Source organism: Phaseolus vulgaris, chromosome 7 (assembly GCF_000499845.2).
Source record: "Phaseolus vulgaris cultivar G19833 chromosome 7, P. vulgaris v2.0, whole genome shotgun sequence".
NCBI lineage: Eukaryota > Viridiplantae > Streptophyta > Magnoliopsida > Fabales > Fabaceae > Phaseolus > Phaseolus vulgaris.
The window spans coordinates 32,010,730-32,036,860 of record NC_023753.2 but is presented as its reverse complement, the minus strand read 5'-3'; the positions used below and the strand labels follow the sequence as shown (position 1 = coordinate 32,036,860).

Below are 26,131 nucleotides of genomic sequence, written 5' to 3'. Positions count from 1 at the left end.
GAGACAAAAACAGTTCCAATATTTTCTTCAGGATGCAAGTAATAAGGGCTTGAGTGGTTTATGCAATGGTCCATTACAAAACCATGTTATGTGTGACGATTCTATGATGATAGGTAGTAAGAAAAACAATGCAAAAGAAGAATCAATCAAGAACCGAAAACCAACAAAAACAAAGCAAGATCAAGAATTGTGAAGTAGCAAGATTGAAACAAGATGCAACAACAATAGAGGCAAAACATGTCTTTCAACTTGCTTTGATAACATATTGAATATGGTATGCTTCCATGGTGAAGCAACCAGTGTGTGTGTCAATGTAGGGTTTAGTGTAAGCGATATGTAAATGTTAAGTTGAGAGTTAAACATAAAAGAAAGTAAGAAGCAAATAAGGAAGAAAGCATGAAACAATTTTTACTAAAAGGAAAAATTCTTAGAACTTAAGATACAAGGCTTGCTATATAAAGAAAAGAAGAAGCTAGGGAAAAAAAATAATTGTCATACAACAAGTATACATAGCAACAAAAACGACTAAAGAATGACAAACAACTTTTGTACACGACACAAATTAATAGACAAACTTCTCTACACTCCACAAAAGCATCTCAACAATTATGGTGTTTTTGGATTAGGGAGGGGATGTGTGATTATTTGAGAAAGTGTATTTGGAGTGATTTGAGAGAAAAATGCAAGGAAATAAGATTGTATGTATAGTAGATTATGAAGAAAGTTTGTGAGTGATGTGATGGTAGTGATTTTTTTTTTCAAAAGATTTAAAATGTAAGTTCACAAATTTACCCTTATTTTAAAAAATATTTGAATAATGAAATATGAGGCATTTTTGTGTAGATTTGAATTCATTAAAATTTTGTAAATTATTTCATGTACCGTTGAATAATTATTTTTGAAAAAAAAATACGAGTTATTTATCATTGTCGGAAGATAGAAAATTTTCATAAAAACAATTTTTCCCGTTATAAATTGAATTGTAATATTGGAGATTGTAAAAAAATGAAAAAATATTTGAAATGCAGTAAAATGAATATTAAAGATATTTATTTCATAAAAAATAAGTCATAATTGATTAGAACGGTTAAAAACATGAATTCATAATGGATGGATTGGAAAATAATACATGGATTAGACTATTAAAAACATGAGTTCATAATCAATTATAAATAACTTGAAAAATAGTACGTAATTGATTATGAAATTAAAAATAAGAAATTAATAATCGGTTATAGGAAAAAAACAAAATTTGTTAAGGACAATTATGAATCTCCAAAGTATGAACGATAGATTCCCTTTGAATTTTCACTTAGATGAGAGATGCGATAATACCTACTCATAAATCACTGAGTATAAATACAAATGAACAATACAAGTGAAGGACAACATCACTCTTCCATGCTCGCATCCTTCCAGAATGGATCCAAACATAGGCTTAGAGACGAACAAAGGATTTATATTCAGAATTTAAGTACCAATAGTAGGCGCTTCTTAGGCTAAGCAACTTAGATTTTATTCCTTGAAGACCCATTATCACTCTCCTTTCGCCATCTATAAAACTAAAACCAAAGTGTTCTCCACTACAATACAACTAAGCCTCTACCTAACATATCAAACATACGAATCCCAGAAAGTGAGTTACAGACCCAATTCCAAAATGCGTCAATAATATTATATGAAACGGCGATGACCGAAGGCCAATGATTTGGTGAGGCAAAGTAATAAAAATTATGAATCATTACGCTGCCTCATTAACAATTTCAGAGCTTTAGTCTGGTCCCCCATTTCCATTACCGATAGAATCTCAGCTCTTCAATAATTTTCCAAAAGCAACAAAACAGAAAGCAAATCGAAGCCTGATTGCCATTTTTTGAAAAAGATACCTTAATAATTTGTGGGGGTCTTAATGCCCACATAAACCTTTGCTTCTGCCCACTTTTTTACCTTTTCAAATTTGCTCTGCATTTAGAACTTGAAATGTGATGGAACCCTTAACCAACACCTAAGTATAGAAAAGGCGGGGATTTAACGACTTTAATTACCATGTCAAAAGCCAGAAAAATAACTCTTCCTCACCGCCAACTTATACCTTTTTCATTCATTATTAATCTACCACACAATTAAGGAAGTGCCAGTAAGCTAACTCAACTCTACCTTACACTTTCCTTTGCCCTTCTCTTGTTGTGAAATGTGTGTGATGAGTTTTTTTTATTGAATAACCAAACACACCCGAATTATTCTAATTACAAGGTCCAGAACTTTCCTGGAAAAGAAAACTGTAACACCATGCTTTTGTCTTGTGATGATACAAAGAATTAAGTTGCCGACAAGTAAGATAGTGTAATCTGAATTCTCAATCAACACAGAGAGGCCTAAAAAACTTCACAATACCTTAAAACATATATAATAAATTCCATGGTGTTGAAAGAATATTCAGTCGTACATTTTTTACCCACATACCCATTCCATGATGTTTCATATTTGGCGTGTCGGTTCGTTTACCCACTTCAGCTTTTCACTGCTTCCTTCGATTTTCGAATAGTAACACTTTCAACGAATTCACGTATCCTCGTAATATTCAAAGTTCAGACTCAACGCTTTATTTTAGCATGCAAAAGCAAAGCATTAACAAAAAGCGAAAATCAACTAATCTTGGAATCTCCCAATCCCAATTTCACACTTGGTTTAGACAGAGAAAAAGTGGAAAACCCAAAATCTGTTGGTTGATTTAATAAAGCTACCCACAGAAAAAGATTGAAAATTTATACTAGCATCGTAGGAGGGACTGTGATTTGAAAAATGGAAAACGAGAGCATTAATGAATCGCTGATACAATCACCAATACACGGGCACGGCCTCTGTATTTTTTCACCCACTCAGATTCAGACTCTGAGTAGCACAGAGTGGGCAAAAAAAACAAAAACAGTGACAGTTTTTTTCTCTTTTTTATTTTTATTTTACACAAACGTTCAAATCCAAATAATAACAATACTAGTATTGAGATTTAAGAGGAGGCAGTGTATTCTGACAATAGCAATCCGAAAATGGACGAGCACAAATGTTGACGAATAACAAATAAATTTATATAACAACAGAACATATTGGAGAAAAAGAAAAGAAAAATTCAGCTCCTGCACCTCGTAATGGCGCTGCAGCCGCGGCTGTAAGGGTTGGCCTGAGCTCCTGGTTGGCAATTGTAGTAGGAGGCGCCGCGGCGAGAGCAGGGAACAGTGTTCCTCTGCAGCGCACCGTAGCTGATGTACTTGTTGGTGGCTAAGATGCGCCGGTTGATCTCCGAGTCCAACTCATACTCCTCCCCTCCCAGGCACTCCGCGATGGACCCCCTGCACGTGGAACCCCATCCCATTCCCAGGTGGTGGTCCCCGCCGCCCACGGCTGTCGGGCACCGACTCATTGCCACCAGTACGGTGGCGGCGCAGATCATCACCACAGCTAAGGAACACGACTTCGCCATTGATCAGAGGCTTCTCTTTTTTCCCTTTCCTTGCTCAATTCAGGAATGCTGCGTCTTTCTTTCTTTCCCCTTTTTCCCCCAAATGAAATGAATTCAGCTCACGCGATGAAATGCACACAGCTAGTTGAAAGTTTCAAACTTTAAACCCTCTCTCTGCTTTTCAAGAAAAGACACTCTGCTCTCTTTATTTACGCTTTTGCCATTTCCGACAGCGACAACCACCTTCATAACGCTTTTCTTTTAACCCCGCTAAACAAATCTCTCGTTTCATCATTTTAAATTCAATTAAAATTTTGATTTTCCATTTTTTTACCATTAGAGTTTCCACTCAATAGAAAGAAAGTACTTATAATTAACTAAAAAGAGAAATGAAAACACTTAAGTCATAAGTAACTGTTTTTTATTTAATAAATAAATTTAAATTGCCGAATTTGACAACTTCTTCCTCTTTAATGGAAGGCCTCTCTAAAATTTGGTGGACCAAAGAGAGAATAGAGAAGGGGCCGAGAGGGAGGGCAAGACGAGACGTGTGGAGCATGAAGAAGTGTGTATTATTTGTATTTTTCTTTTGAAAGGAGAGAGTGTGAATATTTATATTTGCATGTATATTTATTTTGTTGTTTTTAATAAATTTGAGAAAGGTTATTATTATATTGTGCTAAGTTGACTATTTGTATTCCAGCAGTAGTTATGAAAAAGAAGAAACTGAAATGGGTAGAGGCTATTATATTACTCCAACATTTTCATTCACCTACTCCTCAATACAAATTTCCAAGTGTGACAAAATTGTCTTGGTATATTATATGCGTGACTTCCCTACACGTCTAAGAACTACTTTGATTACTTTAATTTTCTCACAAGGAAGCGTGAGAAACCACTATGTTTCGCATATAACAAAGACTTAAATAAAAGAAAAGAAAATTAGGAAAAGAGATTAGCTACCAGTATGCTTGATGAATTCTACAAGGGTAAGTTTTAAAGTGGATGATAGAAAAAAAAAGTCAAGTCAGAGAAAATCATTTGGACTCAGATTAGGTCTTTAACATATATACTCATATTTCCTAACTTAGTGTTATTACATCGATTTAAAAAAAAAAATAGTACAAACTTTACTTTATTAATTAGTTTTATAAAATTAAATTAAAATTAAAGTATATTTCCTAATTTTAAATTAAGTGTTAACGACAAAAGATAAAAATATTTCATAGTATATAAATGAGTGTAAACCTCATTTTATAAATCAGTTCTATAAGGTTAAGTTAGACTTAAAATTCACCACTTAATATGATATCAAATGCATTTAGAGTCTATTATAACGAAAGTTTGTTGGACTTATCAGGTTACTTGTTATCTAAACGATATTAGACCACTCATAAATATATAATCACACACAAGTTGACAGGTCTTGACACGAGAAGGTGTGTTATCAATTAGAGATAAAAACATTTCATAACATTATAAGTCAATTTTATAAAGTTGAATTATATTTGAAGTCCATTTCTTTTTTTTTTCCATTCCCCCTAAATAGTTAATGTTAACAAACATAAAAAAATAACTTTAAGCTTGTTACATAAAAATTGGTTAAGGAGCATGTGTAGAATTAATTGTTTCCCAACTATAGATATGACATACACTCTAAGATAAAAATACCTTATTATTTTGTAGTTGAAAAACTCATTCTCGCGTTTCGTGATGAAAATGTTTTAATGGAAATATGTACTTTAAATTTGAAAGTGTGCACCTATCAATTCCAAACATGAGTTATAAATTTGGGTGTTTATAGATATCACCAAGTAAAATTCATTCAATTTAACCTAAATATTTGGAGTATTTATGGGAAATCGAATTGTCTTATCAAATTTATTATTTATTAGATTGGATACTGGGAATTTAATTCAAGAGTGGTGTTATAACAGCGTGAATAGTAAAAAATATTCACTTTACAAACAAATAAAATAATATTTTAATCAATTTTAATTTATTTTTTAATTTTAAATATTATTACATTATTATAATATAGTGTCAAGGATATGTTTTTACGTTAAAAAAGTATTTTTCTTTATTCAACTCAATCTAACTCATTTATTACATAATATATTGTAGTTTTAATTTATTGTTTATATGTATTTTCTAAAAATAAAGATGGACAAATTTATATATTTAAAATATTTGTCTATTTTAGTTTCTTTATCCAAACATTCCTTAAAAGTATCTTTAATAAATGTTACATATTACAGATTTAATGTTGTATTTAAGATCCACTTTTTACTCCAATAATAAGCTAATCATATATTAAATTTCTCTTCAATTTTAGTTTTATAAAACAAATATATATTTTATTTGTAAAACTAGTTCTTATAGATGAACAAGTTTTTGCATAACCTTAGAAATAATGAAAACAACCTCCTGACCTATAAAGTAAAATTTGAACCTTTGATAAAATGTTACAAACTAAACTTCTCCTTTTTAATTTAACTTTTGATTTAATTTGTTAAAATGCATTCACGGTTAAGTCCAAAAGAAATACAATATAACTATTATAAAGTTATATTAGAATTAGGGATGATAGAATGAATCTTCACATGCTAGTTAGCCTCCTAATCCGTCATAATTTGATAAATTAGGTTAGTGTTTGGGTTAATGTTTTTGACTATTCAGTATGTATTATATGACGTCTTTTTTCGTCTAGTCCACTAAATTGGTGTATCTCAAACGTTTTTTTTTTTAAATTAAAAATAAAAAATAAAAAAATTTAAAAGATTAAACTTTTGTATTACATTATTTAGAAAATACAAATATGTAATAATATTATAACTTAAATGATTAACACTTACAAATTAAATTTCAATTATTAATTATAATATTAATAATGGAGTAATTTAACACACAAAAATTAATAATTATTTTAATTTATTTAATTAGAGATATCAATTAATTAATTAAAAACTTAAGAAATATTTATATAGTTAAATAGACTTTTAAAAAATAATATATAAATATAACAAAATTAAACAAAAAATTAAAAACAAAGTTGATAGATTAACCTACTGACTTATTCTTTAGTTAGGCGGGTCAACATTTTTAACCTGTTTTGCCATGACAAGTTAACCCGTCCTATTCTATTTTTTGGTGAGTTACCTATTTACTACCTAGCCTATTTTACCACCTAAATTAGAATGCATTAGAAAGAATGCCACTATATTTTACATCCACATCATTTGAAGTTGCACTCTCGTATAAATTGAAATTTCAATTTTACCCTTTCAAAATTTGTGTTCCAAAAATATATCTTTTTTTAATGTTTTTATTTATTTTTTATATTTTGTAAGGCACTCAATACAACGCCACATATGAACAAAATTGTCCCACTCTTGATATATGCAATAATACAAACACATAATCCAACATGATGGTCATCTCACTAATAAAGAGGTGAAAAATGTTGGTGTAACAATGTTATCTTTCCATACTGAAAAGAATATTGTTTTCAAGAAAACTAGAATATTACTTTTATACCCAATGATTCAACACCTATAAACTATTTTGATATGTGTACTCAAAACAAGTTTCATTAAATCCAATCCAAATCATAATCACCTCTAATATAAATGAAAAACACAGATTAACGATGTTCTATACTTAAAACTTTGTATAAGTTGGTGGATACACAAACCATATTGTAGCTACGTAGTTCAAATTATTTTGATACATTATATTATCAACTAGCTAAACATTATTATATCAATATGACCTTCTAATAAAAATCTTGCTGTACAAATAAATTATGATTACCAGTGTAGTCTTATTAACCTTTCATAACATATGCATTTGTTTTTTCAGATGGTACAAATAAAATTTTCGGGCAATGTTTTAAAAAAAATCCCAATAAATAAGAACAGTACAGTGACGTCCACATTAAAAACTGGGCCTCCTCAAGCTGAAATCAGTCCAAGGATTAAGGGCAATTACTCTATCGACATTTTCAATGGAGTGAAATGACAAAAATATCCTTAAATAAAAGAAATTATGAATTTTGTTTTCTATAACCCATTTTTTGAGTTGGATTTCTAAAACACTTTTCTTATTTAGATTTTTCAAACACTTTTCTGACTTCTATATATTTATTTTTATAATTATTATAATTTTTTTTTTTATTGATGTGTCGACACTATTTAAAAATAGCGTGTCTGGAAGTTCATAGTTTACAACTCTTGTGAGGCTTATATATGAAGGTAGATTGAATCTTTAATAAAAGGAATCAGATTCCTGAATAGAAAAATGATAAGACAAGAAAGAATATGCAGATGATCAAGTGTTACTAAACTTCCTCGTCACTATTATTCGATTATTCCACAAGGTTTCCCAGAGTATTCACTTCAGAATCCTCTTAAAAGGACCCGACGTGACTGTTATTAACTTGTTTTTGCGTGTAAAAAATTAGTAATTGAAATGCTGCAGAGTTTTTAGTCAAGTAAGCAATGATTTTTGTAACAAAACAAGTTTAGCAAGTATTGTAATGTAATTGATTTCTGTAACACTTGATGTTAAAACTCAAAAAAGAAGAAATGCTGTTCGTAAATTATCTGGTATAGTAAAGTAAAGTCTAAATTGTTTCTCGTCAACAATATAAATCTGAATTCCTGCATTGCCTCTCATGAGAGAATAAGAATAAATATTTGGTGAAAAATTCCCTTCAACCAAAAATGTCCAATAAGGCTCAAGTTGGCAACAGAATCAAAAACCAGAAAAAGCTTTCCAGAGATTTATTTTTGTGGAAGACATTAATGGTTTCAGTGACTTTATTGTTTTCTGATTAAAATATTCCTTATAAACATGTTCTTCCCATGGCAACACAGAATATGTAAAATCTTTGAGGATGTGTGTGTATGTATAATAGTGGTCCATATCTCAAATTGAAATATAAACGTATAAAATTGATTAATTGAATAATGATTATTCTTGTTTTGCTTTTCGGTGATAATCTATTCTCATATTCGGGACAACCTTTTGACTTCACTTTCCTGATCATACACTTGTTGTATAAGGGAATGAGAGAGATCTCTTACCCGAACAATTAATTCATTTTCTTCGTGTACTTTTTTTTTCTATTTCCTTCGATCATGTACTATTTTTTTTCCCTTTTCCCTCATTTTGTGTTCGAGTTTCGTTTTCGAAAATTTAAGGGTTGTCAACTTATTTATGCTATGTTTGGGAAAAGATCTATGAAAGGGAAAATAGAAAATTTGTGAAGATTAAAAAAATATGTAAGTATCTATGATATTGTTTTGATTGAAGAATGATAAAATAGATTTATGAGATTTATTTATTGAAATTTGTGACAGATATGGAAATTTGAAAATTATTTTAAAGATGTAAAATATAAGTTTAGAAATTTATTTATTTTTATTAAAAAATATTTAAATAATAAATTATGATATTTTTTTTAGGTTAAATAATTAATTTTTAATATATAATATCTATAATTATTTATATTTTTTAATAAAAAATAAAAGATATAGTAGAAAATATTTTTGTGTTAAATTGAATAAGTATAAGTATAATTAATGTTGTAATAATAATATATTTGTTTTTATTATTGCGTTTATTTATACTATGTCATGATATTATTGCACCTATTTATATTATGGGATGAATCTTCTAGTGTTAGACCTAAAAAAAGGCAGTGTCGCAATAGTACGTAATTTTAAAATTTGTGTATGCAATGAGTATTCGTATTACGTAATTTTAATGTAAGCAATTATCATTCATATTACATAATTTCTGTATAGTTTAATTACTATTAACACTTTCCTGGTCATACTTCATTTGCCTAAACTGAGTGCAAAAGTATACGACCAAACAAATTCACATGTATATAAAACAATATATTTATTTGGAATACATTTAATGAACTTTTTAAAAACCATTTGAACGCATCTCATCTTTTTGAGAAGTTGTTCCATTTGGCCCACTTTAGCGCACCTATAAGTCTACAAGAAGCATAGCATAATAGTAAAGTGATGGATATTGCGCAGTGGAGCTTGTGGGGTACCAAGAACAACCACAGAGCCACATTCACCCATTATTCTCCCTTACTTTTCATCCCTTCAATAAAAACAAACAAATAGTTTTTTCCTAAAATATATTAATAAATTAAAAGGAGGCCTGTCAAATATTCTTCTATATCTACACCCATTACAAAATTACTTTAATGAAATGATTGCGTGCAATGCCACTCACTCTCACATCAGTGAGCACGCATTCGGATTTTCATCGCTGAAGAGCTCGAACGAATCCGACGGCTGCGATGGACCATACGATGCATACGGTTCCGCTTCGTACGTGTAGGCTGGAGGCTCCACTTCGTAGCCTGGGCGCACCACGTGGGCGTACGAATACGGTTGGGCAGGTGCATAATACGCTGCACCGTAGCTGCTGCTAGGATGCGCCGTATGGTAGCTCATACTGTGAACAACATGAGCAGGTGCAGGTGCAGGAACAGGAGGAGGTGCATAGTAATGCGGTGGGTACTGACGGTAAATGTGGTGTTGACGTGCCCAACTGTCATTGGCTGGGATCGCGAAAGGAACTGAACTTGGAACTGGAACAGCTGGATCATGAACGAGACCTTGACTATTTGACTGGTTACTGGAACCATCGTTGGCCTTTGCATCACTACCAACCTCGTTAACGTTGTTGTTATTACTTCCTTTCCCGGTCGCCGTCGCCTTCTTTTTCTTCTTTTTCACTCCACTAGCACCACCGCCGCCGGCTCCACCGGTTTTATTCTCATTTCCGGTTGCTTCATTGTCGTTAGGAACTTGAACAGCGATGCTGACTTTTTTTTCGGTTACCGGTACGGCCGGTTGTAATACCACGGTCTGCCTCACCTCCGGCTTTGGCTCTTGAAACTGAACAGCAGCTTTACCGGCGGCGCATCCATCCATGTTTCTAACGGCGTTACTTTTGTTGCTATTATTATTGTTAGTACCTTCAACGTTTTTGGATGGCTCTTGCGCGACAACCTTAACATCTTCTTTATCGTTTTCCTTAATCCCTTCGCTGCTTTCTGCGTCGCTTTGGTGCTTCTCTTGGCTCTCTGTTTTTCCTTGCTTTTTCTTTCCCAAATCTGCCTTTTCAGGCCACAACTCTGCATGCTTCCCCGCCTTGGTGAGTTTCCAAATCAACGTCTCGCCGTCAACGTTCCCCGTTACCACCACTTTATGTTGCTTCTGATCAATGTCTATCTTGTAAACACCTGCGCCATGGAAGAGTAACGAGTGTGGTGCAAAAGAGTTAAAGGAAAGGAGGGAAATTGAAATCAGGGTTTGGTTTTGAAGGTGGTTACGTTACCGTAAATGGCTTCCAGAATTTTCTTGACTTTCTTTTTGCAGCCTTGACAGTGGATGGAGACTCTCAACGCCACGGTCTGGGAGACAGAAGCGTAACAAGTTCAGAACCTGTTGGAGAGTACTGGGCGTTGTTAAGCGAAATAGCAAATGTAAAAGATGGAACGATGCTTTACCTTGCATGCCAAAGGTTCTCTTTCTACGCCTTCTCCTGCTTCTTTAGGTTCCGCTTTAGATTCTGTTGCTGCCATTGGAGCTTCAAAGACAGAAGAAGAGGTTTTGGGGTTCCAGCGAAAAGAGAAGAGACAGAAGAGTAGTGAGAGAGAGAGAAGAAGGGTTAAAAAGCAGAGAAAGAGAGAGTTTGAAGCATAAGAGAATAATTTGTATATAATAATATAAAAGAGGGAGAAGGAAAAAGTGAAGGGTTTCATGAAAAGAAGAACCTGCATGGGAAAAAAGGATGTGAAAACATGGTGGTTTCAATTTAGACGTAATTGAACAGGAGTCGCTGAATTTTGTTTTATGAAAATTAAATTTTGTAGTGGACACATATACTTGATTCGGTTTTTGCTTTTTCTTCTTTTGCCAATCTGTGCCTCATGCCTTTTGATGAAGCAGGTGTTTCAGAGGTTTTACTTTTTATGGATTTCGAGAATATATTCTCATAGGTTGTAATAATGATAGGGTTCATTAACAACATAATCATCAAGGTTTAATGTATTTATTTTCAATATCATACTTTAATTTTCTGGTACTTTTAAGTTTCAAATTAAAATTTTCATCACTATTACAAAGTTGAAATTTTAATTAATAGTTAATGAAAATGTAATTAAATTAGGACGTCTTGTTCCATTATTCTAAACTTAATTTCCACCTCATATTTTATTTATTCTTTTAATTGTAATTTCATGTGGTGTAAGAATTTAAAGTAGAAGAAAATCAATTAAAAGACTAAATTTATTTATTTTTGAAAAACTGAAAGACTTAATTGATCCAGCAGAAAAAATGAAAAAAAAAAATACAAATAATTTAGTTAGACAAGAAATACATAGTTAATCCTTTTTTCCCCCATTTTTTAAAGGTGTATATTAAATGCACCCGTGAAAGTCTAGGTTTATGTAAGTTCAATCTTTATCGATTAGAATAATAAATTGGATTCTGTATTATTCGTGTAATTATTAATCAACTGGGCTTAAATTAAGTTTATTTTAATTTTTAGAACACACCTTTCATTTCTGAACTAGGCATGCCAAAAGATAGAGAAGTCAAAAGAAAGAAAAGAAAAAAAAGAATATGTTAATGGAAATTTTATGTGTTAATGAAAATCTTACGTATGTCAATTTTAATAAGAAACACCGATAGACAACAAACAAATAAAGTTAATTAAGTGTTCTGGACATAATTATAAAATAAAAAATCAATTAATAAAGAATAAGTAATCAATTTAAAATAAAGTGTCAAACTCAATAGACTCATTAACAAATAGTATGAATAAATAGAGCATTTAGTTTAATTTTTTAGTTTTTCTGATAAGTAATTAAGATAAATAATGACTTAAACTTAAAAGAATTTATGCAAGTACAACACTTCACACCATATTTCCAGAAATAAGAGTGATCGAGAGAATCAGTTAATGGAGGAAAGAGGAACAATTTCTTTTCGAAACAAATTAATTATCTATTATTGCTCATGGTGTTATTTAATTTAAACTCTTTATTACTAATTAAAATTATCATTATGATAAATCAGTTAATTTTTTTTAAGAACTTAAAATTTGGAGATCCGCGGGAGTTGTTTTCTTTTCTTTTAGGTATTACATAACACTATTTATTTAAGAAATATTTTATTTATTTATTCTGGTAATTTAACTCTAAAAATATTATGAGTATCTATAACAGTTGTGTTAAATATCATATCTTAAATAGTAAATTAATGGTTAAAATGTTTACTACTCATTAGTGTCAAATTTTTTAACATCTTTTCTCAGAAAAACCTAACAAATTAAGTGTTATATAGACATAAATTGAACATGTGAGTGATGGAATCTTGTTAGAATTTCTTTGTATCCAAAATATTCTTAATAAGAAATTTCAGGTAAACGTATTTGGTTGTGATAAAAAGAATGGTATAGGATAGCCATTGTTGCTTGTACATGTCAATGGAATAAACAAACGTTTTTTTCTCTCTTTATTTATTTTTTTACTTTTTGACACCACTTTTATTTACCTGAAAGTTTCCAAATTGCTATTGGATATACAGATAGGATTTTGCTGTAAACTCATGGAAAATAATTGTAAAGCAATCTTGGAAGCCTTGTATGTTAAGTTATCAGTGCCCAAAATTAAATTATCAGTTTACACTTTTCACTCCAAAATTTCTTATCCTTAATTAGTAGTTTAGAAGTTGAAGTTAAAATTAATTTATACAATTTTTTCAATTCATCAAAACATCTTTCAAAGATAAAATGATGACGAAACAAAACTCAAATTCTAAGTATGCCTAAGAATTTGTGGTGATCAAAATAATTTTTTAAAGGTTAATATAATTTGGTATTCATTGGCTTTTTAGAGGGGATGTGATTGTTTATTTGCCTTCAATAAGATGCTATTAATTAATACTAGTAGCTGTCAAATAATGACTTTAATGTTAGCTACATTTTATTAAAAACATTTTGCTAATTATAAAGGAGTACTCAATTAAAAGGCTGATTTGTTTGTTCTGATAAAATCTCTTTTTATTAGAAAGCAAACTAATTTAAAACAAACCAAACTATAACTTAGCCAACAAGTCTTGTTAAGTTCTTAGAATTGATTATCCAAATTTATAAAACTCTAAGAACTAGTGACAGTGACAACACTAAACAAGACAAATGCAAATTAATGGATTCTGACATCGTATATCTGTAAAGAAGCAAAGTTATTATCGTGGCAATTATTAAAAAGAAGGAACAGAAACATGAGTAGTAAGTTATGCATCTGTTCATAGGGAAATAGAAGGACTAAAAAATGAAATAAATTATTAAAATGGAAAATATTTAATTACTTTATTTATTTTATTTTTTTAGACAGAAAACATTATTTTCAGCTCGTTTAGGCACATAAAAGTAGTTAAAATATGTAAAATGAAGTGTAAATAGGACCCATTTTATTTTTCTATACTTATTTATCATATGAAACAAATAACAAAATAACTTTTATTCAAATATTTTACAAGTTACTTCTCAGGTTTCAAGAGAAGCATGTTTAAAGTAGTACAAAAATCAACATACTTACGTTAATGTATGACAGTAAAAGTGCATTGGTTACAAAGTAAGGAGAAGATTAGAATGTCTTAAAAAAAATCAAACTTCTGTATTTTGTTATCTCATTCTCATATCAAAGTATTTGGAGTTTTTAATGACTGGTTCACATACACTACAAGAAAAATCCAATTTATCTACGGATTAAACTGCAGCAGGTGGGACTCGAAGCCAAGTCCCTTGAAATATGTCCATAGAAGCTTTAACCATTACACCAGTCTTGTTGTCATGTTGTGATTATTATTATATTTATAAGTATGATTATCAATATTAATATAATTAATAAAATAAAAATTAATAAAATTCTTCATATATTAAATATCATCATTATTATTAATATTATTAATATTGTTTAATATTATTAATATTATTAATACTATTAAATATTATTAATATTATTAAATATTACTAATATTATTAATATTATTAAATATTACTAATATTATTAATATTATTAAATATTACTAATATTATTAATATTATTAAATATTACTAATATTATTAATATTATTATATTGAATATTACTAATATTATTAATATTATTAATTATTACTAATATTATTAATTATTATTAATATTATTAATTATTATTAATATTATTAATAATTATTAATATTATTAATAATTATTAATATTATTAAATATTATTAATATTATTAATATTATTAATATTATTAATATTATTAATATTATTAATATTATTAAATATTATTAATATTATTAATATTATTAAATATTATTAAATATTATTAAATATTATTAATATTATTTAATATTATTAAATATTAGTAATATTATTAAATATAATTAATATTATTAATATTATTAAATATTAGTAATATTATTAATATTATTAAATATTATTAATATTATTAAATATTATTAATATTATTAAATATTATTAATATTATTAAATATTATTAATATTATTAAATATTATTAATATTATTAAATATTATAAAATATTATTAATATTAATATTATTAATATAATACTATTTATATTATTTAAATTATTATATTAATATTAATAATAGGTATAAATTAGTTATGGTTATTATTATTTATGAATATGAATTATGTTTTTATAATTTTTCATATTATATTAATGTTTTTAATATTATGTATATAATTATTATGATAATAGTTGGTAGGTAATAGAGATAAGTGGGTGATAGTTCGTAGGTAATAGAGATTTGTGAGTAATAGTTGGTAGGTAATAGAGATCCGTAGGTAAAAGTTGGTAGGTAATAAGATCCGTAGGTAATAGTTGGTAGGTAATGTTGAATTTACCTACGGATTGAAAATTCGTGGGTAATAGTTCGTAGGTAATGCTGAATTTACCTACGGATTCAGAATCTGTAGGTAATGTCCGTAGGTAATGTTGTTCGTAGGTAATATCCGTAGGTAATGCTGAATTTACCTACGGACTCAGATCCGTGGGTAAAAATCCGTAGATAATACTGATTTTTTTTGTAGTGATACTTGAGTAGACGATGCTGCAATTTTTCACATATTTGAGTAGATGATGCTAATATTCACACGAAAAGTGAGAAAAACTGAAAATAAAGTGGGTCCTCTATTAAAGATCCAAATATAAAAAAAAAGTTAAAAATCTTTCTTCAAACTGGAGTATGTATATTTAAAACTCTAAATTTGAAAACAAGTTTAAAAACACTTCACCATTTGGTGGCTTTGTAAATACATAAGTTGGTTGATCAATAAAGCTTATGGGTAGAAGATGAAATAATTCTTGTTGAAGTTTTTCCCTGACCACATGAAAATCAATGTTAATATGTTTAATGCATTCAAGAAAATTGTTGTTATAAGCAATGAGATTGATTGACTGTCACAAAATAAGTTTATTCTGTTGCACGGTATGATACGTAAATCTTCAAACAAACAGACAAGTCATTCTATCTCATTAGGTGGAGGCTAAAGCCCAACATTCTACTTAAGAAAAGGACTTGGAAATTATGCTTTGTTTCTTTGTTTTCAAAGATAAAAGAGAATATTTGAGATAAATTCAAAATCTGGTTGTGGATCATCGTGTGATAGCGCAAGAAACCTAATCCAAATCATTGAAGGCTTTGATACGCAAAACATAACTCTTTGGGTAAAAAAAATACCTTGTGCAAATTCAACTTTAATATACCTGAGAACACGTCACATCGCTTGATGATGATGTTTAGCAAGGACTTGAACGAATTGGTTAAGGAACTATACAGAGAATTTTATATAGGTTATAATATTATCCACGCAGAGAATTATGAGTATCTAAGTTTTCATAAAATAAGTTGTCAATTTTTATTATCATAAGTGTAATAGCAGGCATTGCATTTAACATTTTTGTATCAGCTGGAATATCAAGAGTATATTTTCTTTGACAAATATGTAAAATTTTCATGAGTTATTGCAATTTATAATCCAAGAAAGAACTTTAAGCATCCAAGATATTTTATTTTAAAAGCATTATTTGAAACATCTTTAATATTTTTCATACAATCTCCAGCTAACAAAATATCATCAATGTATATTAGAAAAATGATAAAAAAATGTTTTGGTTTCTTTAAGAAAGAGATACCTCTTAGGTTTAGATTGAATGAAATTAATAGTGTATAAAAAGAAGTAAGTTTCTCATATATATATATATATATATATATATATATCAGCAAAGAATTAATATAATTAAGATGAGACACTTCAAGGGTGTCCCACTCCGTATACATCAGTCAAGGACCCCTTACAAAGAGGACCTTTGGTTCTTGAGCACTAGGGAGCACATAAAAGGCTCACAAAAAACCTACGGAACAATGTAGTTTCACATCCTAAAAACTACTAAAAGCAAAAAAGCACTTTCCAGCAAAGTGTCATTCTAACTAAACAAGTAACCCTTATCCATCAAAGCAAGATTTTGGTAGCTTCAAAATTGGATGGAAGAGATTGGACAAATCACAACTTTCTCATATATATAACTGTTGACTTGATTGTATTAAATCATATATAGACTTGGTTAGATGAGATACTTGATTGCACCTTTATGGAGTAATTACTAGAGGTAGGTCAAGTAAACTTCTTCTTTCAGTTCTTCATGTAGAAACGCATAATCAACGTCTAGTTGTTCCAAATGTCAATCTTTAATAGCAACTATAACTAATATGGTTCAAATGGTGGTAAGCCTGACTATAGGAAAGTACATATTCGTATAATCTTTCCTTCACGTTGTGTGTACCCTTTTGCAACGATTCTTGTTTTTTATCTCTCGATTTATCCATCTGCTTTGCTTTTAATTTTGTATACCCACTTACAATCAATGAGTATTTTGTTATCATGTAGGTCAACAATCTCTAAAGTGTTGTTTGTTTCAAGAGCTTTGATATCAATTTCCATGACACACACATCCATTTTGGATGTTGTTTGGCTTCCTCATAAGAGTGTGGTTAGTTTTGTGATGAAATAGAAAGAGCATAATTAAGTTGTTTTCCTAAAAAACTTTTATATGATAAAACAAAGTCAAGAGGATAACATACAATGTTGGGTTTCTTAAGGTTCTTTTCATGAGGAGACAATATTACATGATGATGATAGTCTTCAAAGAAAAGCTAGAGCCTTACGAGTTCTAGTGGATCTTCTCAAGTTTTTAGTTTTTGTTCAACTATCATTTTCGTTGTTAATAACTTATATAGGATGATGAATCACACCATGTACATCCTCATATATGTTCTTGACAAACTTTTCATTATAATTTACATCATTTTGAGAAGATTTATCAATTATTTGACAAAAATTGGATTCATAGAAAATAACCTTTTTTTGATGAAAATTTCTGTGTCAATAACTATGTATCCTTTAGTACCATGTTTATAACTAAGCAATATAATAATTGGTTTTATTTTGTGATAACTTATGAAAAGAGATAGAGAGCAAGTTACATGATTTGTAGCTTCAATATCAAGAATCCAAACGTTCTTACCATTATTACCTTTATCTAATCGTTGTCTTAAGCTTTCTCCACTAATATTGTTTATATTGTTTAGACCCTTATCTTTCATCTTAGCAGACTGAATTCTGTAAACAAGTTGTTGTAACTCTTCTGAACTTAAGGTTTTTATGACTTATCATTAACCAATTTTCCTTGTGAGAATTCCTCACTTTATTCATTATAATCTCCATTTTTTTTATAGCATTAGCAGTATGGTTGTTCTTATCATGGTGCAAAGCCATTCTTTGAGTAACACTCGTCAGCGGTATGATTATAATTCATCCTTTGTGCATGTTGACCAACCAACATTGCTTATCAAAACTTTGATTTTAATACCAATGATCTCATTTAACTGTCTCTCTCGTTGGAGAATCCATAAAAAGGCACGGTTGATACCTAGAAGAGGTTCCATTAACATATTTGTGTTTTTGCAGTGCTGTAGGTTTCTCCTAAACCTTTTAAGAAACACATGGCGCGTTCTGATTCTCTGTAATCAACAATAATCTTGAGCAGATTGCAAGTACATTTTGCATCACACACACACGTTAGCAAAGGTTTTAACGAGTCTATCAAAGTCTTCAAATACGTATAATATTATGTCATAGTTCTTTCTCATTGTTTGATCTAGTTAATCTCTTTAAGAAAATCAAAAGCCCTAAAATGATTATTTTTAAAAAATCTTTCTATGAGATCATCCCATAATTCTTCGCATTATCAATGTTGACGGTGCTATGTGCTATCTGTGTAGCAAGAGTCGGTGTTATTTAAGAGATAACTATAATGTTGCATCTCTCCCAAATTTTGTAGAGTTCAATATTACACGAAGGTTCTGTATTTTCTCTCTCTTTTCGAATTTGAATTTATTCTTGGAAACAGAGATAGTTTAATTGTTCTATTCCAAGAGGAATAACTGGACCGTCAAGGTTGAGGCGTAACAAGAACTGTTATTGGGTTCTCTGAATGCCGAAAATAAGTACTAGTAGAGCTCTGTAATAACTCCATGACAGAAGGAGGAAAAACAAGACGAGAAGCAAGAAAGAGTGGAAAAAAACGAAAGAAGAGAAAGACGAAGAAGAAAATATTTAGAATAAGTAGTGGCAGTGGAGCAGAGCCGGTTAAAGTTTTTCATGATTGGTTCATTGGGTAGACGATGCTACAGTACACACTTGGGTAGACGATACTAATGTTCACACGAAGGGAGAGAAAAGTTGAAAAAATATATTTTTATTATATTAAGTATATGTTTATACAGATGGACCCGAGTAATATAAGCACAGAATGCCCAAATATGTGGACTGACGTATTAGAGGCCCAAACAAAAAAACACAACCAAATATCTTCCTTTGGGATGATACGATAGTTACTATGTTTATGTTTTCCTGTCTGTGGATTTGAAAAAACAAGTACGCATTACTGTTATTAAATAAACTAAGAAGTTTGGCATATATTATAAAACAATTACAATAACCATTTGAACTGATAGTATGCAAGCCTACAACATGACTACACACTACCTAAAAGGAAAATACAACTTCTAGATACATCTAAATTCCATGTATCAAATGCAGCTAGCTATATACCACCGCTACAACAAAAAATGATCCAACTATATATAAATACATTTACCCAAAAAAATATCAACATAAGTGAAAAAAGAATCTAAAAATTTTCTTTGTGAAAATCAAACTTGGTGGTGGTTTTCCTGGAAAAGTCCAGAGAAAGCCTTTTCAGTTCCCCAACCAATCCATGCGCCCCACAGTAAAAAACACCTGAAAAGCAGATACAAAATTAGCTGAGTAATGTCTCTGTAAAATTCAGGAATCAAATTCAAAACAAAATCAATATACACACACTCACACTTACCAACTCTTTGGTTAGGGTGTTTGAGTGCTGCATGTTTAAAGACATTGCGCCAGTTTGGTCTTGCAAAATGCGTCTTCACCCTTGTTCCCGATACAATATCCACACCATTTTTGGCATGGTGGAGGGACTGAAGCATAGTGATCAAAGCTGACCGAGCATCTCCTTCTTCGTAGACACTTGTGCAATAGTTGTGAAGCTCAATGACTCCTTCCTTGTCATTCTCTGCCACTTCATTCATCACCCCTTTAAACCATTCAAAGGAACCTTCCTCACGGGTAACCCAGTAGAAATAAGCTCGCTTGGTGGCAAAAGGTTTCCTCTTGTTGTCCTTAACGCCACTTTCCACCACTCCTTCTTCTTCGTCTTGATGTTGCTTGATATTGTTTAGCACGTCTTTGAGTATGCTAATCAAAGGGGTGGCACCAATTCCAAGCCCCACAAGAAGGATCACGTCATAATTTTTGTAGTCTTGTGCCGGAGCACCATATGGTCCATCAATTAATACACTTGGCATCCTGATTTTTTTTTCCACAATAATCAGAAATTGGTCATTTTGTCAATTTTAGTATCAGCCTACTCTTCATGGTCACATATCTCTTTTACCACACATTTAAAGACAGCTAAACAACATACCTTGGTTTGTTGTTGCCCTGTAGCATATCAGCTCGTAGAAGACCACTTTGGCCATCATTTGCTGGTTGACATGCCTGCATAAACCATATTGAGAATGTTCGATGATAAGCTCATGTCATCAGCAGATTAATTCGCAAAATGAAAATAAAAATGTCATGCAAAATTTACCTTGGCGAAAACAGATTTCAGTTGTGATGTCCAATCACCCAAAGTTCGAATGTGAACACTCACGTAGTCATCTCCCGGAGCTGATGTAATAGAAAAGGGATGCCTACAAATAGATATCAATGCCACATAATTAAATTAACTTTGTTCATGATCACCATCCTGGTAATATATGAAAAAGGGGAACTTAAATTACGTGCATACCATTCAAATGGGGAAACATCTGAACAGTTAACATATATATACTGGCCACTAGAGTACTTAAATCCTTGTGGTTTAGACACATGCAGTGCTAGAACATTTCCTGGGTACACAGCAACCTGGAATATTTTGTTAAAATTTCATTTAGCAACACATTTGATATCAAAGCAGAGATGGAGCGAAGTTGTTGAAAATATATGCACCTTGAGAATTCTCACAGATTTGTTGCCAGACCTAAACGCACGAAGTAGCCTTTCGCATCCGTATAGTATCATGGGAACGGCGAGATACATCCACGTCTGTCGTGTAACCAATTGAAAAAATCATCAATAAAGAGGATTTGCAAGAAAAAAGGGAACAGAGAATCAATAGAGGTACATGTCTGAGAGAGACCATGCACGTACCGTTTTCTTGTACCATTTTTTGCTAAGGTATAGGAAGTATCCATGAATGATGAAAAGCACATAGACGATGACAAAAAGGTGGTGGGAGTACCAAAAGGCATTGAAACCGGTGAGCTTCTTGAGGGACTTGGGGAGGTTTAGCCTGTTCCTTCGGAACCATGGTTGTGCCAAAATGAAAGCTATAGCCATAAGCACCACCATCACCACCCCAGTCCATCCCTCAGTTCCTTTCACAAACCACCAATAGTTATTGGGCCTCTCATCCCCAAAAAATGGTTTCATGGGCTCGTATTCTGCGTCCGTGGCATGCAACAACCTTGGGAAATCGCACGTTAGATGTGAAATCACATGCAATCCAACACCAATTGCAATGCCAGAGGCTACCACCTATATATATTTAAATGTTCAAGTAAGTAATAGAGTACCAGTAGTACAGTTTACTCAAAAAAATAATAAACAGTATAAGTTGTTTCTGTATGTGGGTCTTAGTTTTTTTTACCTTGTGAAAGTTGATGTTGTCATCAAAGGGAATTATTGCTCCTAGTTTGGTCCTGCTTCTGAGCCAAGTGATGGTGTTTCTGCATACGGGCAACAAGATCAAGGCCATGTTGAACTTGGTTGTTTCTGCGCCCCCCTTAGCTGTTGTGACACAGTAGCCCATGACATGGAACACGGCGCGGTGCTTGTATTGGATGAACTTCCAAGTGAAAAGACCAGCGCAAATAGCAAGCCACAAGGCTATTACCCAAAGGCGTTTCCAATTGTCCTGCACGAAGTATGCCACCGCCCGAAAGCCACGTTTGATGGGGTTGTGCTCCTTTGTAGGGACTAGTCTCTGACTCAGCATTTGGCTCAGCACCCTACTATCCGTGGTTATGTGGGTTGATTGTGCTGGCGCTTGCAGGAGCAGCATTTCCAAGTTGTATAACTGCGTGAGACCACAGTTTTACGTCAGGTAACATTTTTCATAATAATTGGACTTTCTCTTTACATCAACTCAAGCAGTAGACACAAGTTTTTAGAATAAACTATATATTGATGTTTGGGTAACTACTTCTAATGTATGAAAAATATGTTCGGTCGAAAATTATTAAATAAAAGTATAAGTTAAACTGAATTCAGCATACATATTTACTGACTCAAAAAGACGAGGTCGGGTTATTATATGAATAGTAAGTGCTTAATATTAGTTATCTAACCATTATAATGTTGATTATCAATCTTATGTGAATAAGACTCTAGAAGTTTCAAAAAATTGATAGAAGATGATAAATTTCAAGAGTAAATCTAAAATTTCATTAGGATAGAAGATAAAGTACTGAATTAGGTTTGGTCATATAATTAAATTAGTTCTTATCGTTATATCATACATAATTGGCGTGAACCAAAATTTAGGGAATAATTGTAGGTTCAAGTTTTGTTAATTGATTCATATATCCCAAATATTTTTTAATAGAGAAGTGCAGCCTAGGTCCAGTTTTAACGAGGCCTATCAGCCTGTCAGGGACGATGGATTGGGTACGAAATTTTTCAGCAAAAGAAAAAGCAACCGAATTGACCAAGACAAAAAGCACCCAGTACCAAAGGCCAATCAATAATGCAGCGTACCAACCGAACGTAGGAATATAAAAACAATGACAAAATATAAACCTTAAAGTATAAACATATAAACACCACCATCAAACCATTTATGAGGCCATTTTTCTAGCTGATTAACTTATTTTGTTCTGAATTTATGAATGGTGTAAAATATAAACCTCAATGTATCCAAGGTTGTCCGGATCCAGCTCCTCCATGATAAGGGCAGCATATTCCTCTGCACGTTCGAGTAACTTTGACAACTTATTAGCTGAAGCACTTAAGGTGATAATCTGCAAAATGAATCATACAACTATGTTCACGTCTCTCCACAACTCCAATTAAAAAAATAAACAATCTAAAGCAATTGAAAATTAAAATTTTAATCTGGAGCCATTAGTCATTTGGTCCAATGGTCGCTGAGTCAGTAATAATTGTCTTTCCTTCAGGATTTGAGTATCCCTATTTATCCGATAAAAATAAAAGTAAATTTTTTTAGGAGTTCTTTATTGGATAATAAACTCTTACCTCTTTTACTTCTTCTTCAGTGATTCGTCCATCAGCATCTTTGTCCACCCTGACATGATTTAGGTTTATTAGTAACCAAAAGTGCATGTACACCTTAATCAATGATGCAATATTTCTTACATTTGGCTTTAAAATATTATTTTATTTTTATTATGATAGAGCTGCTTTCCATTTATATTTTTATTATAGTCACCTAACCTTGGTTATCTAATTATATACACATGTAACACTGTTTATTTGTGTTCGGTCATTTGCCACTTGGGAAACTTGAATAGTGAGTCAAATAATTCGAACAGTTAGAAAAGTAAAACAAAAGGATTCATGGACGTCATTGATACTAACTACATATATAGTCATCAAAACTAATTACTGAATCCAACAAAAAAAAAGTGTTGTCACTTCAAATAAGAAAATATGTTTAAATTTTCTAATGAAAGATAAAAAAAAAGCAACTATAAATAAATACTAAAAATTCGATATCTAAGGATGCTGACAAAAAAATGTAAATAGTTTTAATTAAACATGAAACAGTTGCATGGAATTAGCATTCATATATCGCAATCATCAACCCTCGTTATAACATTTTCTTATCATACCCTAATACATTTTAATCAAGTAATTAACACACGATATTAAATTACGACACATGATTTCACATGCAGATTCCGTGAAACGCGATAATGATATTTGGAAGTCTTACAGAGAAAAAAATGATCAACGGAAATGATTTTCTATATAATTATTTGAAAACTGAACGCCCTACTTTGACATAAGTATAGTTCAACGAAGAAATATTTGTATACACAGAGCGCATATATAATTTGGGCCATTTGTGGAAGCAGACAATCCGTCTCTTTCTGCTGCCTAATTATTAGATTAAACAAATTATATAATATCTTCTGGCATGCATATCCTAAATAAGTAGTTTTTCACTACAAGAGCAAAACAATGAGCTGTATAACAACATGAGCTTCCAAATGAAAATGAAATTATAATTAAATAATAGTACAAGAGATGATGATCATGGAGTCTTACATGTCGAAAAAGGTCTGAAGTCGTGAATCAAAACTCTGATCTGTAATTTGCTCCCAAAATTCACGCAACTGGTTCTTGGTTACGGAAGCTGATGTTATTCCCCGGCGACGAGCTAATGCGTCGAATAACTCACCGGCAAACTCCTTCGATTCCGTCATCCCTTGTTGTCATCAAAACTCATAAGTTCCAGGAAAAAAACTAATTTCTAAAAACGAGTTTAGTGAGTACTGCTATAGATAATAATTTATGATTGTATTTAAACTAAAATGTGTGTATATGATATGATACCTATGCACTGACTAAACCGAGTCTTTGGCAATTTTGCGTCAATGGCGAACTCATCGAAGCGCTTCTCGACCAGTGACCAACCTTCAGGACCTGCAGCGTTTTTGGTCATAAACTCAAGGCCGCGTAGGGCACGAGCAGCACCGGATTTGCTACGGTCAACTTTATCGAAGGTCTTGTTCGAGGTCATGCGTTTGAGTTCGCGCGAGACCTGTCTGAGGCGGCCGGAGAAGGAGGAGGGCCGCATCTCGAGGCGGCTGGCGAGGAAGGCGGTCTCGGAGTCGCCGCCGCGGATGTTCTGGACCGAAACGGCGTCGTCGCGGACGTCCAGCGTTATCTCCACCATCTCCTCGTCGTCCTTGAACCTGGCGCTTTTGTTCTTGCTGCCGTTCCTCTTGTGGCTGGTAAGTAAAGGCCCGCTGAAAGGCCCGCTGAGAGGCCCGCTGAAGCCCACTTGCATGCCTCGGCTTCCCGTGCTCTCCGTCTCCGACCATGACTCGTGTTGGTTTTCGTGAATCTCCATATTTCCACTCCCAAGCTATAATACGATGAAGAAAGTAAAAATGGAAATTGTATGTATATGTTTGTAAAATTTGAATAAGAAATTGGGGCAATGGAAGGTGAGAAATTGGAGTGAGGAGAGAGTGTGTATGTTTATATATAATGCAAAGAGAGAGGGAAGGTGGAAAAATGATATAAAATGGGAGGTGGGATTGACATGTAAGTCAAATAATGGGGGAGGTGAATCAAGGGGCGCAGTGGATATTGTTGTGCTGGTTTTGTTTTCGGACACGGAGGATAGTTGTTGGGATTCAAACCCTTCTTCTCGTGTTCAAACCAAACCATATGCACAACAATTTACACTCTTTTTCTTACTTCTAGAAATGGCTAAGAGAACCTGCATTTTCTTCTTATTTTTCACTAAGCAACACACAAATTCCACTTTCGAGTGCTAAGATAAGCTTTGGGAACAAAATATTGCGGTAGGCCAGAGGAGCGAAAGCGACACTATTATATTTGCCTCTTCCTGCTTCGCTATCTAGCACACTATGTGCTTACATTCAAACTCAGATCATATCATCTTCCACGTGTGTAAGACCGTAAGTTCTTTTTGACGTTTTAACAAATATCACTAGTAACCAATTTTATGTTATAGAGAAATAATAATTATCAAATTAATAAATTAAAAATTATAATTTATACTTTCGTTAGAATCAATAAGTACAAGACTATTAAATAGTATTTATGTTTATATTGAAAAGTAAATTTTAAATTTAATTTAATTTTATAAATCAATTAATTTATAAAATGAAAATTTCCGACCACTCACGG

The 26,131-nt window shown here is 31.7% G+C and overlaps 3 protein-coding genes across 3 annotated transcripts; all 3 read right to left on the bottom strand.

Moving 5' to 3' along the window:
- Positions 1 to 3,127: 3,127 nt before the first annotated feature.
- Positions 3,128 to 3,478, bottom strand: LOC137829400 (rapid alkalinization factor-like). The gene has a single exon (XM_068636203.1). The coding sequence runs from the start codon at positions 3,476 to 3,478 to the stop codon at positions 3,128 to 3,130; it is 351 nt and encodes a 116-aa protein (XP_068492304.1).
- A 5,850-nt stretch (positions 3,479 to 9,328) lies between these two features.
- LOC137830038 (heavy metal-associated isoprenylated plant protein 35-like) lies at positions 9,329 to 11,238 on the bottom strand. Its single transcript, XM_068637130.1, has 3 exons — positions 11,004 to 11,238; positions 10,832 to 10,907; positions 9,329 to 10,736 (listed from the first exon to the last, which is right to left on the bottom strand). The coding sequence occupies exons 1-3, from the start codon at positions 11,076 to 11,078 to the stop codon at positions 9,721 to 9,723; spliced, it is 1,167 nt and encodes a 388-aa protein (XP_068493231.1). The 5' UTR covers positions 11,079 to 11,238; the 3' UTR covers positions 9,329 to 9,720.
- An 8,285-nt stretch (positions 11,239 to 19,523) lies between these two features.
- Positions 19,524 to 25,840, bottom strand: LOC137830030 (respiratory burst oxidase homolog protein B-like). The gene is made up of 12 exons (XM_068637113.1): positions 24,803 to 25,840; positions 24,515 to 24,674; positions 23,480 to 23,528; positions 23,131 to 23,244; positions 21,873 to 22,301; positions 21,374 to 21,760; positions 21,173 to 21,268; positions 20,973 to 21,088; positions 20,772 to 20,874; positions 20,604 to 20,677; positions 19,971 to 20,485; positions 19,524 to 19,876 (listed from the first exon to the last, which is right to left on the bottom strand). The coding sequence occupies exons 1-12, from the start codon at positions 25,320 to 25,322 to the stop codon at positions 19,767 to 19,769; spliced, it is 2,673 nt and encodes an 890-aa protein (XP_068493214.1). The 5' UTR covers positions 25,323 to 25,840; the 3' UTR covers positions 19,524 to 19,766.
- Positions 25,841 to 26,131: the final 291 nt, after the last annotated feature.

Excerpts from the sequence above, each read along its gene's own strand:
- LOC137829400 (XM_068636203.1), bottom strand. The coding sequence starts at position 3,478 with ATGGCGAAGTCGTGTTCCTTAGCTGTGGTGATGATCTGCGCCGCCACC.
- LOC137830030 (XM_068637113.1), bottom strand. The coding sequence starts at position 25,322 with ATGGAGATTCACGAAAACCAACACGAGTCATGGTCGGAGACGGAGAGC. Across the intron at positions 21,269-21,373 it reads AAAAATGGTACAAGAAAACG|ACGTGGATGTATCTCGCCGT; the intron begins GTACGTGCATGG and ends GTTACACGACAG. Across the intron at positions 20,875-20,972 it reads GATGTTTCCCCATTTGAATG|GCATCCCTTTTCTATTACAT; the intron begins GTATGCACGTAA and ends ATCTATTTGTAG.
- LOC137830038 (XM_068637130.1), bottom strand. The coding sequence starts at position 11,078 with ATGGCAGCAACAGAATCTAAAGCGGAACCTAAAGAAGCAGGAGAAGGC. Across the intron at positions 10,908-11,003 it reads GAGAACCTTTGGCATGCAAG|ACCGTGGCGTTGAGAGTCTC; the intron begins GTAAAGCATCGT and ends TCTGTCTCCCAG. Across the intron at positions 10,737-10,831 it reads AATTCTGGAAGCCATTTACG|GTGTTTACAAGATAGACATT; the intron begins GTAACGTAACCA and ends TCCATGGCGCAG.